Here is a 17,619-nt window from a genome sequence, read left to right as displayed (position 1 = left end):
GACATAAGGAACTTGCACAGGAAGTAAGTCACCTACCTCCCAAGCACACTGTTTAGTTCCGTTGATATTTTTTTCCAAAATTAACATTTCTCAATGAAAAAAAGCAATGTGCTGATGAGCACTCTGGCACAAGCTCCTCATGTAATCACTGACCTGTAACAAACAGTCCCCAGACCACCATTAATTTAGACACATTTTGAGTAGCGCTGTTTAGATTACACACAGATGTTCTTTTAACCTCTCGAAGCCTATCCTCATCTGTATGATGAGATAAGTGCTCTGAACACCTCAAACAATAGTCTGATGCTCTAATGAGCTATAAAGCTTGCAGATAGCATGCACTGATTAATGTGCCACTGCATTATGTAGATAGTGTTTTGAAATAAAGCCATATGTAAAAATAAAATGTCATTTTTTATTTGTTCAGAATGCTTGGTTTTTTAAAATATTTATTTTGAGAGAGAGCACGCGCACATGCGCATGGGAGTGAGGTAGGGGCAGAGAGAAAAGAGAGAATCTCAAGCAGGCTCCACACTGTCAGCATGGAGTGTGACATGGGGGCTCCATCCCACAAACCATGAGATCATGACCTGAACCAAAATCAATAACTGGATACTTAACCGACTGAGCCACCCAGGCGCCCCAGAATGCTTGGTTTTAAAGTTAACTGAAACTAAAAATGGTTTGTTTTCCAGTGAAGTTCTTAATACCCAAAACGATTAACTTCAATATTAAGGGTTTATAGCAAAAATGGACCTATATTTAATATTAGCTGATACTTGAGGAGTTATATATACACTATACAATGACATCTATTCTTTTTATCAGAGCACACCCTCCCAGATACAGAAATGAAGAAGTAACAGTGTTATTTTCATCTTTTCCTATTCTAGTAATAGTTTAATAATTCATAAACTCAAAACTGTTCACACATATTTAATTATTTTTTCTTGTTCACGTCTGAAGAAGAGCTTCTTTCTCTAAGAAATTTACATTTTATAATCTTTCCTTTGAAATATAAGAAAGATATTGAATCTCCTGAGTTATATATGCAGCTTATACATTCTTTAAAAGTTATTTTTAAAATATTACAAATTAACCATATATATTCATAATACACATCCTTGTTATTCATATATTCCTTTAAGCAACATTCAAGTATATTTGTGCTTTGTATGTTTACATTACTTTAGGATCTATTTTCAGCTTTCAATAAAACTGTATATCTATAAAGATTTCTCAAATATTTAATAAATGAGGCAAAACAGCCATTATGAAAATATAAACTGCTATTATAGCTTTTTCATCTAGCATTTTTTACGCATTTCCAGTCAACCATTTCATTTCCTGTTCTTTAGGGAAGCTGATAAATTTTTATCTTTGCAATCTCAACACTGCTGCTTTCTCAGCACAGCAGGAGTCTGTATATTGCAGGTTTTCTGAATGCACAGTATTCACTCGGCCAGATCAGGTGTAGCAGTGAACTCTGATAGTGCTGGTATTCATCACTTCCAGTTATTTCAACTGCAGGACCACCTTCAAACACAAAGTCAGGGGAGGAGGGAAATCAGGTTATTCCAGAATGATGCCAATATCTGCTTAATGAAATGCTTTGAAATCTCTGAAGGAGGGCCTGGAGAACTGATAACGAACAAGCACAATGCACAGTAACAGACGGTGCGTGCCTGCCAGGATCCATGGCTCAGAATCAATTAACATTTATATCGGGTTCTCACACACCCTTGCAGACATTCAGCCCCATCCAAAAGCAAGCCAGGCTACCAGTGCGTTTACTGGGCATGTGGACCAGCCATCATGGCACTAAAATAAACATCTGCAGAGTACAGAGGAAAACTGAGTATAGCAGGGCTTAAAAGAAGTAAGGCTAAGAAAGTTGGTTGGTGCAAGAGAATGTGGTTAGGATATCTGACATTAATCATGGATTTCAGATCACTACGGAAAAAGCTGAGCAATAATGAAAGGAATATACATATACCAAGATAGTTATTTTTCTTACTGACAGCAGCAGTTTTCACTGTTTAAGTATTTTTCTCATTAAATACACACTGGGAATTGTTCCTGTTATTTAGCTAACCCTTTGTAAATGTTAAATTTTTAGTCATTCATTAACATGTCTTATCTCAACCTCATTTTGTTATAACTACAAGCCATATTTTGTCTCCCATAGTTAGAGAATTATAAAAGCAATTTGATTTGTCCAGTTAAGTAAGACCCTCTTTCCTTTAGGATCACAAGTATTTACAATCATAAAAACTCTTCAGAATCACAGCCCCAAGGTAAAAATTTATTTTTATCATTACTGAGCACTGGGGCAAAAAAAAAAAAAATCTACTATTCTATCAAAAATAACTATTTGATAAATTAGGCTCAAAACTAAGCAGTTAAAATTACAAGTTATAATTAATTTAATATCTAAAACTGGGGTTGCAGAACAGATCAACAAGGTATTTTCTGTGCTTGACAGAAAAGATCAGAAAGAAAAGAAACATTAAAAGTCAATTATGAGTTTTTCTTCTTCTTATGAGTTCTTCTCAAACATTTTAAACCACACAACAAAATTAAAACAAGTACCTTATTAGCTGCTTCCAAGGAATGTATTAGATTCTGCAGCTCTTCTTTACTCATTTCAACAGAATACGGTTTGACTTCACCATTTTCTTTTATGTCTAGATTAAGGTTTAAAAGTGGCATTTGTAATGTAGCAATCTTGTCACTAGACAGTGCAAGCTGTTTAAAATGAGGAAAACAGTAATTAATAAGTAGTAACAAAGAATATATTAAATATACATCAGAGCTTATTAACAATACAAGATTACTCTTGCTTGCTATCAAGTACAGCAAAAGGGGGAAGAAATACAGAAACCCATGTCAAACCAACACATAAAAGAAGAACAGAAAGAGAAAGGAGGATGAATGGAGAGGACGTAGACTGGGGAAAAAGGACAACCAGTACAAATTTCGCGGCATAAGCAGAAATTCAGAGCAGAATTACAGCTGGGAAGTACTGAATAAGTCCAATGCATCAAGAAACGGAGAATTCTTAAAGAAGTGTAAAGAATCCAAGAGGGGGAAAGTCCGCATACAAAGACACAACCAAAAACACCGGTAAACCCTGTGAAATTAAGATGCTTATTCACGATTCTCTACTCAATTATTGATACACATGTTATCAAGATACCACGTTCAATTAGAGCCACTCAGCAAAAACACTCAATACATGTACCCTACTTCCTATTTTCTGTCTACAGAGAATCCTAGAAGAAATAGAAGAACCAAATATTTATGATACTAATAATTTTTGAAACAAGTACCATGGCTTCATTGGCAGATAGCAAAGGAAAAATCAAATTTTCCTGGAATCTGAGCTAGAAAACTCCACAATAAGTGAATCTTCCAAGTGCTACTACTTGCAAAAATTTACTTATGCAATGAATGGTAAGGAACTACTTCCCTAACAAACATCCTCAAAGATCACCCTCGGCGTGCACACACTACAGAATTGAATCCTCAAATAACTCCTCCATTCTCTCTTCAAAATCCAAGACTCGCCATATCTGAGATTTAGAAGTATCAAAGATCATCTGTGTGATGGATAATTCTCTTCTTCAGTGTGTCCAATAAGTGGTTTCTTAGTCTATGCTTGAATACCGTCAAGATGAATGTGCTACCTCAAGAAGAGGTTAAAATAATCTTCAGATACTAATAGGTGTTCAAACACTTCCCTTAGGTTGATGTGATTGATGTGAACTCACCTTATCGCAAACTATGCACCTTAAACCTATACCTCTGTCCTAGCCTCTGAAGCCAAGAGCATATAAAAATTCCCTCATCCATAGAGACGATTTTTAGTCCTTTAAAGACAATGGTCATTTTTCTACTAAGTTTTTTCCTTTCCAGATACATTGTTCCCAAGTGTTTAAAAAAAACCTTCATGATTTTTAAGTTCCTGTTCATTCTTTTCTGGTTTGGCTCTAATTTGTTTAACTATCTCTTAAATTTGGCAGTCAGGACTGAAAGTATTAATAACTAAATTAACTAAAAAGTGAAATGAATAAAAACAGAATTAGAACTACCCATTGCTTGAAACACTGCATTTCTAGCAACAAAACATAAGACTGAATCACCATATTGCTGACTCAAGCCACATCTGGTAAATCAAAACAACTAAATATTCTCATACATATTACTTTTGGCACATCTCTCATATCTTTTATATTAAATTGGTTTTATGTATATAAAAATCCTCTATCTAGGTTCTCTCTGCTTAACTTATTTGCTTCATTTGGTCCATCGTAATCTGCTATAAAACAATTTTCAGCTTTGATTGTATTATATTAATATTTAATGTGTCTCAGTTTTGATAAGCATAATACTCATAAAAATGTTGAAGACTGAGCCAAAACCAGAATCACAGAGACCTCCTCCCTGGATAACGCAAATACATCTGGTTTCGGTTATTTATCCAGCTATGACCCAAGTAACTGTGTTATTTTTCCACATTTTTCTCCACTTTATCCACAAAGACTGTATGAGACACTTCATCCAGGTTCATGCTGAAATGAGAAACACAATGTGTTTCAACACAACGTGTTTCAACACAACCTCCTCATTTAGGCTGATGTATCCTATACAGCATGGAAAGTTGGTCTGAAATTGTTCTTTATTAATCCCATTGATCATAAGTCTCTTTTCCAAAATGTTTTTTAAAGTTAACTTTTAATAACACATAGATTTTCCCCTGGAGGTAGAATCACATTTACCAATCTTAAGAAGACTATAATAAAGTCTAGAAAGTTCTAGCCAAAAATAGACGTTGAATACATACTACTCCACTACTTAAGATAGTTAATGATTTATAGCTCTAGTTAATTAAATTTATTATCAATGTAATGTTATTACATATTTTTGGATGTCTGTACCATACTTATGGCTAAATAATGTAAAAAATATGATTTTTGACACTGTATTCTTAAAACAACAGAAATCTTAGAAGTATATTATAAAAAAAGAATAAATATTTCTTTCTATTAAAAAAAAAATGAGTACAAAATTTACATGCCCGTAAACAGATTCTCACCTTTAACTGCCAATCAAAATCCTGTAGCTGTGCAGAAGAAATATCAACTATTTCCTCTAACAGAACCTTCTTGATTTCATCTTTCCTACTTTTCAAGCATTTCATGATAGCTTCTTGATGAAATGAATTCAACTGATTCAACTGCTGAAATATCTATGAAAATGAAAATAAACAGAAAGTGAAAGGGAATTTCTGTTAAAAATGTAAACATATAGCTCCACTCCTCTTTTTCAAACCCTTTAAAATGATAGTAAAAGAAAAAAAAAAAAAGAATACCTCTGCCTAGAATAAAATGATAATGTATAACTGACAAACAAGAGATTTACACAGATTTTTGCACACCAAAAAGGTAAAGAGCTGACTGATGAAGCAGCACGAGAGCAAAGACCACTCACACTGGTACAGCGCTCTTAATATCAGACAATGTAGCCTTTAAGAAGTATTACAAGAAAAAAAGAATGGCAAAAGGACCATTCAACAGAAAGAACAATCATAAATTTGTGTGCACCCAATAAAACAGCTTCAAAATATACAGAGTAGCAAAACTTGGCAGAACTAAAATGAGAAATGGATAAGTCTAATTAGATTTGTTAGATTTATAACCAAAATGTTAACACATTTCCAATAACTCACAGAAAAACACACAAAACAATCGTAAAGATATAGAATCAAAAAATACTATCTTTCTTTAACCTAACTGATACACAGAACATTATACTCAACAACTACAATACATACTATTTTCAAATATATGTTCAAATGGAACGTTCACCAGAATGAATCACAAGACAAGCCATGCAGCAAATCACAACAGATTTCAAAGGACTGCAATCAAATTATTTATTTTTTACCATAGCATGATCATAAAATAAAAGATTTCCAAATATTGAAGATTATACCACATAGTAACACAGTACCAAAGAAGATATAAAATCAATCTTGCACAAACTCTTCCAGAGAATAAGAAAAAAGAAAAAATACTTCCTAATTCATTTTATTAGACTAGAATAAAACCTGACACCCTGACCAGGACATTACAAAGAAAAGAACTATGGGCCAATATTACTCAAAAACAGATGCAAAAGTCCTAAATAAAATAATGGCAAATCAAATCAAGAGATACATAAAAACATAACACATCATGACCAAGTGGCATTTATTTTAGCAATGCAAGGTTTAGCATTTAAATTTAAATATCCAATTTAGCACTTAAATATCCAATGAAAGACACGACATCAACAAAATAAAGAAGAAAAAATAACATATTTAGGAAAACAATGTTTAAATAAAATTCAATACCCATTAATGACAACAATTTTCAGCAAAGCAGGAACTGTAGGAAACTTCTTTAATCTTACAGTATATACCTATAAAAACACACAGCTAACACAATAAATGATAAAATAGTGAATGCATTCTTCCTAAGGTCAGGAATAAGACACTGCTTTTTTGTTTCTACACTGTCTTAAAGGTGTTAGGCATTGTAATAAGGTAAGAAAAAAGTGGGTTTTAAAATTTAAAAAGAAAATGGGGCGCCTGGGTGGCTTAGTCGGTTAAGCGTCCGACTTTCGCTTGGGTCATGATCTCGTGGTTCGTGGGTTCGAGCCCTGCGTCAGGCTCTGTGCTGACTGCCAGCTCAGAGCCTGGAGTCTGTTTCAGTCTGTGACTCCCTCTCTCTCTGACCCTCCCCTGCTCATGCGGTCTCTCTCCCTCCTAGAAATAAAATTAAAAAAAAAAAAAAAAGATTCTCTCTCTCCCTCCCCTCTCTGCTCTCGCATGCTCTCTCTCTCCCTCTCAAATAAAAAAATTTTTTTTAAAAATTTAAAAAGAAAATGACTGTACACAAAAAAGAAATCCAGAAAAATGTTTTATAAGCCATTAAATAATTTTTTAAAATTGCTGGATATGGGGTAAAGATATAAAAAATATTTCTATGTACCAGCAATAAATAAGTGGAGAACAAAATTAAAGAACATCAAAAAAATCAATTACTTAAAAATAAATGTAAGAAAATCTTTGCAAGACCTCCACACTGAAAACTACAAAATATTAGAGAAATTGAAGTAATCCAAATAAATGGAATGTTATTCTATGTTCATAGATTGGGAAGATTAATATTAAGACAGAAATTCTTTCCCAAATGATCATACAGATTCAGTGCAATCCCCATGCTGTGAACTTAATGGTGTGACCTCAAAATTCATATGTTGAAATTCTAATTCTCATTGTGATGATATTTAAAGATGGGGCCTTCTGAGAAGTAATTAGGTTTAACAGGTCATAAGGGTAGGGCCCTCATGATGGGATTAGTGCTCTTATAAAAAGAAACACAAGAAAGACTGTGTCCCTCTCCAGTTGCCATGTGAGAACCACAGCAAGAAGGTAGTCTGCAGCCACGAAAAGGGTTCCTGACAGGGGATCAAATCAGCTAGCACCCTTATCTTGGACTTACCAGCATGGAGAATCGTGAGAAATAAATTCTTATTGTTTAAGCTACCCAGTCTATGGTATTTTGTTATGGCAGCCCAAGTGGACTAATACTCATCAAAATCCCAGCAGGGTTTTTTGTTGTTGTTGTTGTTGTTGAAACTGACAAGCTGATTATAAATGTACATGAAAATACAGAGAACCTAGATTGCCAAAGCAATCTTGAAGAAGCATGAAATTGGAAGTCTTCTATTACCAGATATCAAGACTTTACATAACATAGCTTTAATTCTACAGTAATTAAGACAGTGTAGTATTGGGAAATATAGACAAGACTAATGGAGTAGAATAAAGAGTCCAGATATAGACCCATACATACATGCAGCTTCCTGATTTACAACAAAGGCTGCACAGAAATTCTATGGGGCAAGGATGGTCACTTCAATAAAAGGTACTGGGTCAACTGTCTATTGATGTGAAAAAATGTGAACTTGACCCTTACTCCACACACAAATATGAATTCAAAACACACCAGGAACATAAATATGAGAGCTTTACAAATGTGAGAGCTTCTACAAGAAAACTAACAAAAACATCTTTCATGACTTTGGCACAAGTATTTGTTAAACACCATCAAAAGAAATGTTGACAAAACTGGACTGGATTAAAATTCAGAACTTCTGTTCACAAAAAGATACCATTAAGAGTGAAAAGGCAAGCCACATAATGGAAGAAGATATTTAAAATACCTATATCTAACAAAGAACTCCCACCCAGAATATCATCCAAATCAAAATGATGAGTATACATAAACTACATTTTTTTAAAGTGAGCAACCTACACAAACATGCCCAAATAACTTTTGACCAAGGTACAAAAGCAATTCAATGGGAGGACACCCCATGACCCTGTAATTTCACTTCAAGATGTCTATCCTACAAAACTTGGCCAATATGTGTACAAGGAGACACACACAAAATGTCAGTAAAAGTACTGTACACAATAATGAAAGCAGCAAAGATCAATGGTTCATCAGGAGGAGGCTAGAAAAATAAGTCCTGCTAATCCCTATCATCAAATACTACAGGAGGTTAAAATACAAGAACCAGATCTACATTTAGCAAGATTGGTAAGTCCAAAACACATTACCCCACAAAAAATTACAAATCACAATGTATGGATAGATACATTATCAAGTTACACATTCAAACAGCTCAAATACCTATATTAATTGAAGAGGTAAACATTCCTACAATATGGAATACAAAATATGTACACCAACAAGCTGTGATCTGTTCGGGAAGGGAGGCATGCGAGGTGGTATTTAAGTATATTTCTAATGCCTTGTTTCTAAAACAAACACACAAACCTGTAATACATAAAGTAAAATGTTACTAAATGTTTAATCGTGATAATGAGTATGTAGGTGTCAGTTATCTAACTTTTGGTTTCCTTCTACATGATTTAAATGTATCACAATTTTACAAACACAAACAACCAAAACAAAACTAAAAAACCAGAACTTCCACAATCAGATTTGCCTACTCAAAATTATGATGTTTTTGTTGCAATAGAACATATACTTACTGATGATGGCTCTTGTATGATATAGTGCCCTAAAGACCAACTCGAGAAAAACCTGAACACTAATCATTATTTATTATAAGATATAGAAATTTGGAGTGAAGTTACCTCTTCATCAGGTAAATTTTTACCAACTACAGCTTTGAAAAATTTGGTAATATCTTCCAGAACACTCTTCCATTCTGTCGAATCCCAAACATTGTGATAATCCTGGTACAGAGGATAAGCTCGGCCACAAATGCCATCAATTATTTTATGAAGAAGCTAGAGAGAAAAGAAAATAAGTGAATTATACGTAAACTTATAAAACAGACTAATCTTCCTTGTAGGAAACAAGTGTTGTTGGGAGAAGCTCCTGTGACCTGCAAGAGCAGCTGACATTGCAATGTAACTATTTTAACATTATTCTCATTAATTGAAAATTAAAGCTCCAATAAAAATCCCAGACTTTCTATAATTTTGTCCACCTTCAGAAGCTAAAATAATTTCACAGACACACTGTTGTTTCTCCTATAACCCTGAAAGGAAGCCAGTGAATATAAAAGTTTCACCTTGGGATTCCTTAGACATTGTATTTATACCAATAATAAAAAAAGGTATGACTTTTAGATCAAAGTTTTTTATGGTAGATCTATAAATTTCATTTCCGCTTGCCTCCATTTTCACAGCATTCACACTCACTTCTTTTGGTCCACTCCAAGAGAGTTGTCAGAACCTTTCTTTTCTTTTTTTACATTTCTTTACCTCTACCCTACCTTAGTATCAGCAATGGAAATTCTAACACATATATAACTGAACATCGTGACTAAGACTGAATTTTGGAATAAAACTGTCTAGTTTGAATCCTAGTTCCACTACTTAACTAGTTTTATCAAGTTATTTAAATGCTCTGTGCCTGCTCCCTCCTGTGTAAAATGAGGATATCATTTACCTACATTATGCTGTTGTAAAGATTAAACAAGTACATGCAAATTACTTGGCACATTCCTAGCATGTATAACACACTTCCACAGTGCCAGCCATTGTTATCATTCTTCTCATTATTGTTATTATCACCATTACTGCCGCCACCACATTACGGTATTATGTTCCATGTCTTTAACATACATTAACTGATTGCCTACTATGTATGTCAGCACTATTCTAGATAATTGACTAATATGGTTTTCTTTCCCAGGAGATATCTGTGTCTTGTTAAAAGAGTATTTGAACCCAAATAATCTGGAAATGCATTTTAAGTAACAAGTCTTCCAAATCTTTTCCCCTGGACCATATTCCACTCCACTTTAAGCAATAACTCTTTCCCTATAACACCACACATATCAGAACAGAAATGAGCAACTGGTAACTCCACTTCCAAATGATGGCTAATGCACTCTATGAACAGATCTTTTATCTACCATAAATCAACCAACATTCTCAATCTGAAATTCATTCAAAATTCTCTACACACATCCCATGTTATCCCAAACTGCCCCTGTGGTAAAGCAAAACACAGAACTGAAACTAATAAAGTACTATCTTTTGGAATATAAATGTCTGTATTCATTCATTCAATCATTCATTCATTCATTAATGTTTTCTAGTCATACATATGAAATATGTAATGAGTACTTCCTTACAATTGTTAAACAAGTTAGTGAAAATACAAAGCAAATATAATCATAATGGCTACCATATAGGGAGCCCTGACTGAGTACCAAGTACTGTGTTCATCCTCACTACAACCCTATGGGTAAGTCTCATTATTATCCCCATTTTACAAATGAGAAAACTGAAGACAAACAAGATTACGTTGCTACCATATCAGACCTTTAGTCCATTAGAGAAAGACGAACGTAAATATATAAATGCAATTTAGAATGAGAGGAGCTGTATTATAAATTTATAGAAAGTACAAAGAAGTACAGAGAAGGGAAAGGCCTGCTTTTAGAAGGATGAAATGAGGATATCATCTACCACATTATGTTGTCATAGTACCTGGCCACTGAAATAGAAGAGAAGGGCATTTCTAGTCACAAGCAACTGCATATGAATAGAATGAAAGTGTACACTCACATGTTCAATTTGAAAAAAGACAGGATGCAGGCTGAAGAAGTGAGTGGAGGCCAAATCATAAGGGCCTTGTGTACAGTGTCCAGGCTTTAATTGTTTCGATGGGGAAGCAACCTATTCACATATTCGCATTATGTTTCCATAAATTTTCCAACAAGTTTGGGAAATATAAGGAGAGAAAAGGAAAAGAGAGATGGTGAGACCAAAGGCCCCGTGCTTTCTCTTTACCAGGAAGAAATTAGATGGGGGGGGGGTTTGCTAAATAGTTGTTGAGGACACTCAAAACGGGGGCAGTACAGAGGTATAAAGAGACTGTGAAAAGAAGGGACCAAGGATGACACTCAGAATTTTAGGCTGAATGACTGGGTGGTACTCCAAACCAAAAATGAGGCTATGATCACAGGAAGAATAGTTCCAGGGGGAAAGACAAGTTCAGCCAAGGACACACTGAATTTGAGGTACCTGGGGTGTGTCTGAGCAGAAGCCTGACACACAAAGAAGAGAGTTTTTTGCCGGATGCAGAGATCTAGGTGTCATCAACCTACATGGTGAGAAAGGCTATGGGCCTTACTAAGAAGCAGGTAGAAGGAAGACAGGAGCAGGAAGCTAATACTAAGACTCACAGTCAGCAGAGCTGACATGCATTCCACCTTTGCCACTTACTAGTTTGACAGCCTTGGGCAGGGTTCTCCAACTCTCCCTGCTGACATTTCAGTTTCCTCACTTATAAAATCACAGACAAGAGTTAAGATGGTTTTTCCTGATCCTGATAAGAATTAAGTAAGTTTATTCCCTTCGATCTCCCTCACACTTTCCCCATTGTAAATGGAACAGAGGAAAAAAGAAGTCTTGAATGTGGGCCTTATAAAGGCTGCCTACCCCACACCCCTCTATCACATTACGTAGGCTAAGCCCCCCCTCCCACCCTTCACCCATTATTAATGGAACAAAAGTGGGACTTACTCAGAACTGCCTATCATTTACACTAAAGGCCGGCCCACCAAAGCGTGGAATCCAGATAACTGCACCCTCCCCCTGCCATGATTAAGCAGAGTTCAGTATGCATTGATTCCTTCCCTCAGCGAACACTGATTTAAGAACTCACCTTGATCCACAACACAATTCTCAAGAACTGGGAATGTAAAACAAAGAATCTACCCTGAAGGAGCCCAGAATAAGAGAGAGACCAGAGTCAAGCCAAGCAGTCAAGAAGTTGTGTAAGGAGGCCTGGATTGTTGGGGGACAGAGGAGATGGGAGTAAACATCCTTATATATTAATTACAATACAACATATTAATTGGCTGACTTCTGAGGACAAACAGAATCTCAACTCCCAGCTAATGCTGAAGCTCAATTCTGCATATATTGCTTTCTTTCAAGGATAGGCAAATTTCCTTCAGGTCTAAGTTTTTTTTGCTTAAAAGTTCAATGGGGGAATCTCACTTCTCAGTCAGATATTCCTCTTACAGCAACCATTGGGTTTTCTCTTCACAGCTCACAGTCAAGATACTGTTAGATGTAATTATTGCACACTGTAATTTTTCACACTCAAAACTTCCAGTGCCTTTGGTATCAAGGCTAAATACACAAGCGTGGCATATAGACTCCAGCCGCCACCTGACTTTCTACTCACCTGTCCAGCCTCAGTGTCCCTGCTCTGCTTCTCACTCTGAATTTCAGCCTCCAAGAATCAGAGCAGGTCCTCAAAGCCCGCAGGGGCTGCTTTCCTTTTTCTAGCCTTGTAGCTACTATTCCTCTACCTAAAGCATTCTCCCCCTCTAGCCTGTCTATTCCTACTCATCCTCTGGAACTAAGCCTAGAAATTTTAGATGTTCGTTTTCTGGAAAGCCTCTCCTTGCCCCTTCAAATCTGGGTTGCTACCTGTCCCACAAGCTCATTACTGGAGGATTCAGTTTGGTTTCCTTATTAGATACAAGCTCTACCAGGATACCGGCTGTATCTCACTCATCGTTTTACCTTATCCCATCTGGGCACTCAGCACAAGGTCGACTTAAGAGAAGAGCTGGCAGAACAAATAAACGAAGCTGTCTCCAGATCCTTCCAGCCAGGCTCAAGGTTTCAATGTATATGTCACCTCTTGTATATGTCACCTCTTGAGAGAAAGGCCACCTTGGACCACGCTACCGAAAGTAAGTTGCCCAGTTATTGGTAGTACTTACCAATTTGTTTTCTGCAGCCCTCAAGGGGGCAGGGTGTGCCTTTCCATGTCCCCAGCCTGTCCCCAGCACCTAGCACTGTGCCTGGTGCACAGGTAGCATTCCGGCGGTGCGGTGTATGAATGAATGAAATGAGATGCTGCACACCACCGGCTGCACGGTGTAAGATTTTCACATACGAGGGTGGCGACTCCGCTCCCCAGCCACAGTCGGCGGGTCCTGGGCCGCGCGGGGGAGATAACCGGCCCCCCAACCCAGGTGCGAGCAGAGCGGACAAGTCGGCTCGCCAAGCACCCCCGACCGGTAGCTCCAAGCAGGGATTTGGAGGTGGCGCCAAAAGCGTCGGCCTTCCCTGCTCTCCACGAGAAGCTGGTGGGACCCTGCGCCAGACATCACGCCCCTTCCCCATCCCTGCCCCAGGCAGCCCGGGTGAGCCCAGACAAGGCGTCTCCATCAGACCCGGCCAGACCTGCACGCCCGGCCACCTCGGAGCCCCGCCTGCCACGCCGCCCGCGCTCTCCTCACCTGCAGGCCCAGCTCGGCTGGAAGCTTCTGAAGCCGCCACAAGGGCGTCCCCTCTTCCGGCTCCATCCCAGTACCAAGTAGGAACCTAAGTCACATGACAAGGCCCAGTCGCGCCTCTGGAGCGACGGCTCAGCCACGTGACTCTCTCGGGTGGGGCGGGGGCCGAGCGTGGAGACGCAGGAGCTGTCTTGCGCATGCGCAGAGACGCAGCCAACGCTTTCCCTGTAACTAAGGAAAATCCTTCTTCCGCCCGGCGTGAGTTTGCTGAGCACACCTATTACCTTGAAAGCAAATTTGCAAACCTCTCAGGCAGTTTCCAATTTTGTTCAGACTTCTGTCGAACTTTCTCTGCACTCTAGAAAGCCATCTAATAAGAATAACCCTGTTTTGAGCTCTGGGCCACTGTCCCGGAGGCTTGGCAGGTGTCTGTTTTTACTAAAGTATTCTAATTTGGAAGGTTAAGTGAGGGTTTACCTGTGTGCAAGATGCTTTATATAGATTATCCTAAAAAGAAGGTACTACTTCCATCCTTATGTACAAATAACAAATAAGATCAGAGAAGTCACTAGGATTCTCAGATGTAGCAAATAAAGAGTGCCGGGTTAAATCTGAAATTTCAGATAAGCAACGAACATGTTCTTATAAGTGTCCCCTAAATATTGCATGGGGCATACTTATACTAAAAAATTATTCCCGGGGCACCTGGGTGGCTCAGACAGTTAAGCGTCCGACTTCGGCTCAGGTCATGATCTCAAGGTTCGTGGGTTCGAGCCCCACGTCGGGCTCTGTGCTGACAGCTAACTCAGAGCCTAGAGCCTGTTTCAGATTCTGTATCTTTCTCTCTCTGACCCTCCCCTGCTCACGCCCGCTCTCTCTCCCTCCCTCCCTCTCTCTCTCATAAATAAAAATATTTTAAAAAATTGTTCCCTGTTTATCTGTAAGTCAAACTCAACTCTGCATTCTGTGTTTTATGGCAACCCTAAAAGTCCCAAGAGCTAGGAGACACAGCCTAAAGTCAAGCAAAGTCAGACGCTACAGCCGCACTGTCAACGTTGAACTAACCAAAAAACGTTTTCTGTGATCTCTCTCATTATAGCTGTTACCTTAATCAGGTGCTGGAGAATTTTGAGAGATAAGACAGTTCCTTGTATCTAGAAATGCACAGTAAGTGGGAGATCGAAACAGAAATGACAGTCTGATATAAATTTAATAATAAAAGTAGTGAAAGTGATGAAACATACCATAGAGGAGGAAGTCATTATTTTAGTCTGTGGGCTATGCAAAGAAAAACTACATATTAGTGACACCCTTTGATGTTTAGCTGGAATGCCCTTTCTCTACTTGGTGCCCCGTGTCTTGGAGGTGAAAGGAATTTCTTCCTTCTCTGAATTTTCATGACTGTCCCTCACTTAAAGTATTTATCGCTTTCTAGTTCTTGACAGTTATGTACAAGAATCATTGCCCCAACTGAAATATAATTATCTTAAGACTCTTCAACGTTGTGCATAGGAGCTCCTCAACTAATAGTTAATAAACAAGGAGTCTGGAAATCTACCTAATCTATCTGTGTTAGTAAGTCTCCTGAGGGTAGAGTCTTGTTTTCTAAGAAAAGGCTAGATTTTATATACTGTAAAAGTTGGGGTAAAAATATTTGTTAAGCATCTACTATATGCCAAACAGTTTATATATTTTATCTTATTAATCTTCCCTATAACATTGTGTTGTGGGAGTTACCCCAACTTTTAAAGATGAGGAAACATATCTGGTGAAGTAGTATCAACCTTGTCCAAGGTCATGTAAGTGTTAGTTGCAAAGTCACTGGGCCAAGTCTGTGTGTTTTACTGGCTCTGAAGATTAAAGAAAGACATTCTGGAGTGATATGACTTCCTAGGGCCATATAACAGATTACTAAATAACGGAAGGAGGCACAAAGAACAGTGTCCAGGATTTTGTCAGAGGACACAGAATTAGGTCCTGATTTTTCTTTTCTAGCAACGCTAGACACTAGGAGGAATTTGGTCCTTCCTTTGGAATTTGGTTATAAGAAAACTTAACTCTTAATTGTTGAATCACTACATTATACACCTGAAACTCATATAACACTGTATGTTAACTAACTGGGATTAAAATAAAAACATACATAGACAGGGAAGCCTGAGTAGTTCAGTCAGTTAAGCATCTGACTTTGGATCAGGTCATGATCTCAGGGCTCATGAGTATAAACCTCACATCAGGCTTTCTGCTGTTGGGACAGTAGTCAGATTTCTCTCTGCTCCTCCCCTGCTCATGCTCTCACTCTCCCTCTCTCAAAAATAAACAGACATTAAAAATAAATTAAAAACATACATAAACAATAGGAGTACAAACACAAAAACTTGACCTTTAACAAACACAGCTTCTAATATTGTTCACAAGTTGAGAGTGCTTAATATTTGCATTTTGATAAGAAGATGTCCTTACGTGTATAATCCAAAAGGTTTTTAAAACATTTCTGTTTCTTACAGTCCCATTTTTACTAAGTGGGTTCTAGGCCCAATTTTCCAAATCTTCCTTGAAGTGATAGTTAGAAACGTGAACGCTAGAGTCAAACTTCTTAAATTTAACCCCCAATTCGGCAAATTGCTATCTGTGTAATATTAGGCAAGTAGTGTTCACTTACCTGTGTTTATGGTTCCGCATCTATAATTAGTTATAAAGTTAGCACCAAACTTATAGAGTATTAAGTCAATATATGCAAAGTTCTTGAAATGAGGTCTAGCCTGGCACATAAAAAACATTATTAGATTCCCTTGTAAGTGGCATTCTTTTCTCTCTTGTTATCTAGCCTAAGTTTAGTGGGTTCCAGAAAACAAGGTGTCTCTTCCTCTTCTTTACCCTCCTATATATAGTGTTGGAGAGTCTCTGCCTTGGGAATGTGATCTGTTTCTAGAACCTGCCTAGGCTGTTATATAGTGCAGTATAGGCAATGTAGGTCAGTGATCACAGCTCAGACCTCTAAAAAATATCGAAAGATCTCAGATAAACCTCACTGGGTGTGCTTGCTGAAGTGAAATTGGAATTCAAGCTGTTTATCGAAGAGTTCATTTGTTGCTTCTTCTTGAGGTTATTTGATTGGGATTTTTTCATTTTAAAGAGGAAGGAACGAGAAAGGATTTTGTGCACCATGCCCTGGGAGATTTATTCATTCACTCATTCTTCAACAAATAGTGGTTAAACATCTACCATGCATTAGATACTTTAATGGCTCTGGTATTGCAGGCAGTGTGAACAATAACTTACCTTCTAGTTGTGTATGGCAGGACCTCAGATATTGAACAAGTAAGCAAGTAATATCATGTGAGCTATGGAGAAGCATCTTTTTAAAAATTTTTATTTATTTATTTCAAGAGAGAGAGAGAATCCCAAGCCGGCTCCGTGCTCTCAGTGTAGAGTCCCATGTGGGGTTCCATCCTACTACCCTGGCATCATGAGCCAAAACCAAAAGTCAGACAGTTAACCAACTGAGCCACCCAGGTGCCTTGGAGAAGTATCTTAAAGAAAATGAAACAGAGTGATGTAATAGAGAGGGATGGTGGAAATACACTTTAGACTGGCCAAGGAGTACATTGTCAAGAAGTGGCATGTATATACAGGCATAAAGGAGGAGGAGACACGAAGGCAAACATCTGGGGAATGAGAGTTGTTATTACAATGTAGAGGCCCTAAAGTGGGAGAAAACCTGCCTTCCTTAAGATAGTAACCAGGGGCCTCAGT

At 37.6% G+C, this 17,619-nt stretch overlaps 1 protein-coding gene across 1 annotated transcript; it reads right to left on the bottom strand.

Annotated features, from left to right (window-relative positions):
- Positions 1-395: 395 nt before the first annotated feature.
- Positions 396-13,963, bottom strand: COMMD8 (COMM domain containing 8). Its single transcript, XM_077757824.1, has 5 exons — positions 13,867-13,963; positions 9,218-9,373; positions 5,099-5,251; positions 2,593-2,748; positions 396-1,536 (listed from the first exon to the last, which is right to left on the bottom strand). The coding sequence occupies exons 1-5, from the start codon at positions 13,930-13,932 to the stop codon at positions 1,516-1,518; spliced, it is 552 nt and encodes a 183-aa protein (XP_077613950.1). The 5' UTR covers positions 13,933-13,963; the 3' UTR covers positions 396-1,515.
- Between the last annotated feature and the right edge of the window lie 3,656 nt (positions 13,964-17,619).

This window comes from Crocuta crocuta, unplaced genomic scaffold, assembly GCF_008692635.1.
Source record: "Crocuta crocuta isolate KB4526 unplaced genomic scaffold, BGI_CrCroc_1.0 scaffold282, whole genome shotgun sequence".
Lineage (NCBI taxonomy): Eukaryota > Metazoa > Chordata > Mammalia > Carnivora > Hyaenidae > Crocuta > Crocuta crocuta.
Note: the sequence above shows the minus strand (reverse complement) of the source record. Positions and strands in the feature narration are given on the sequence as shown.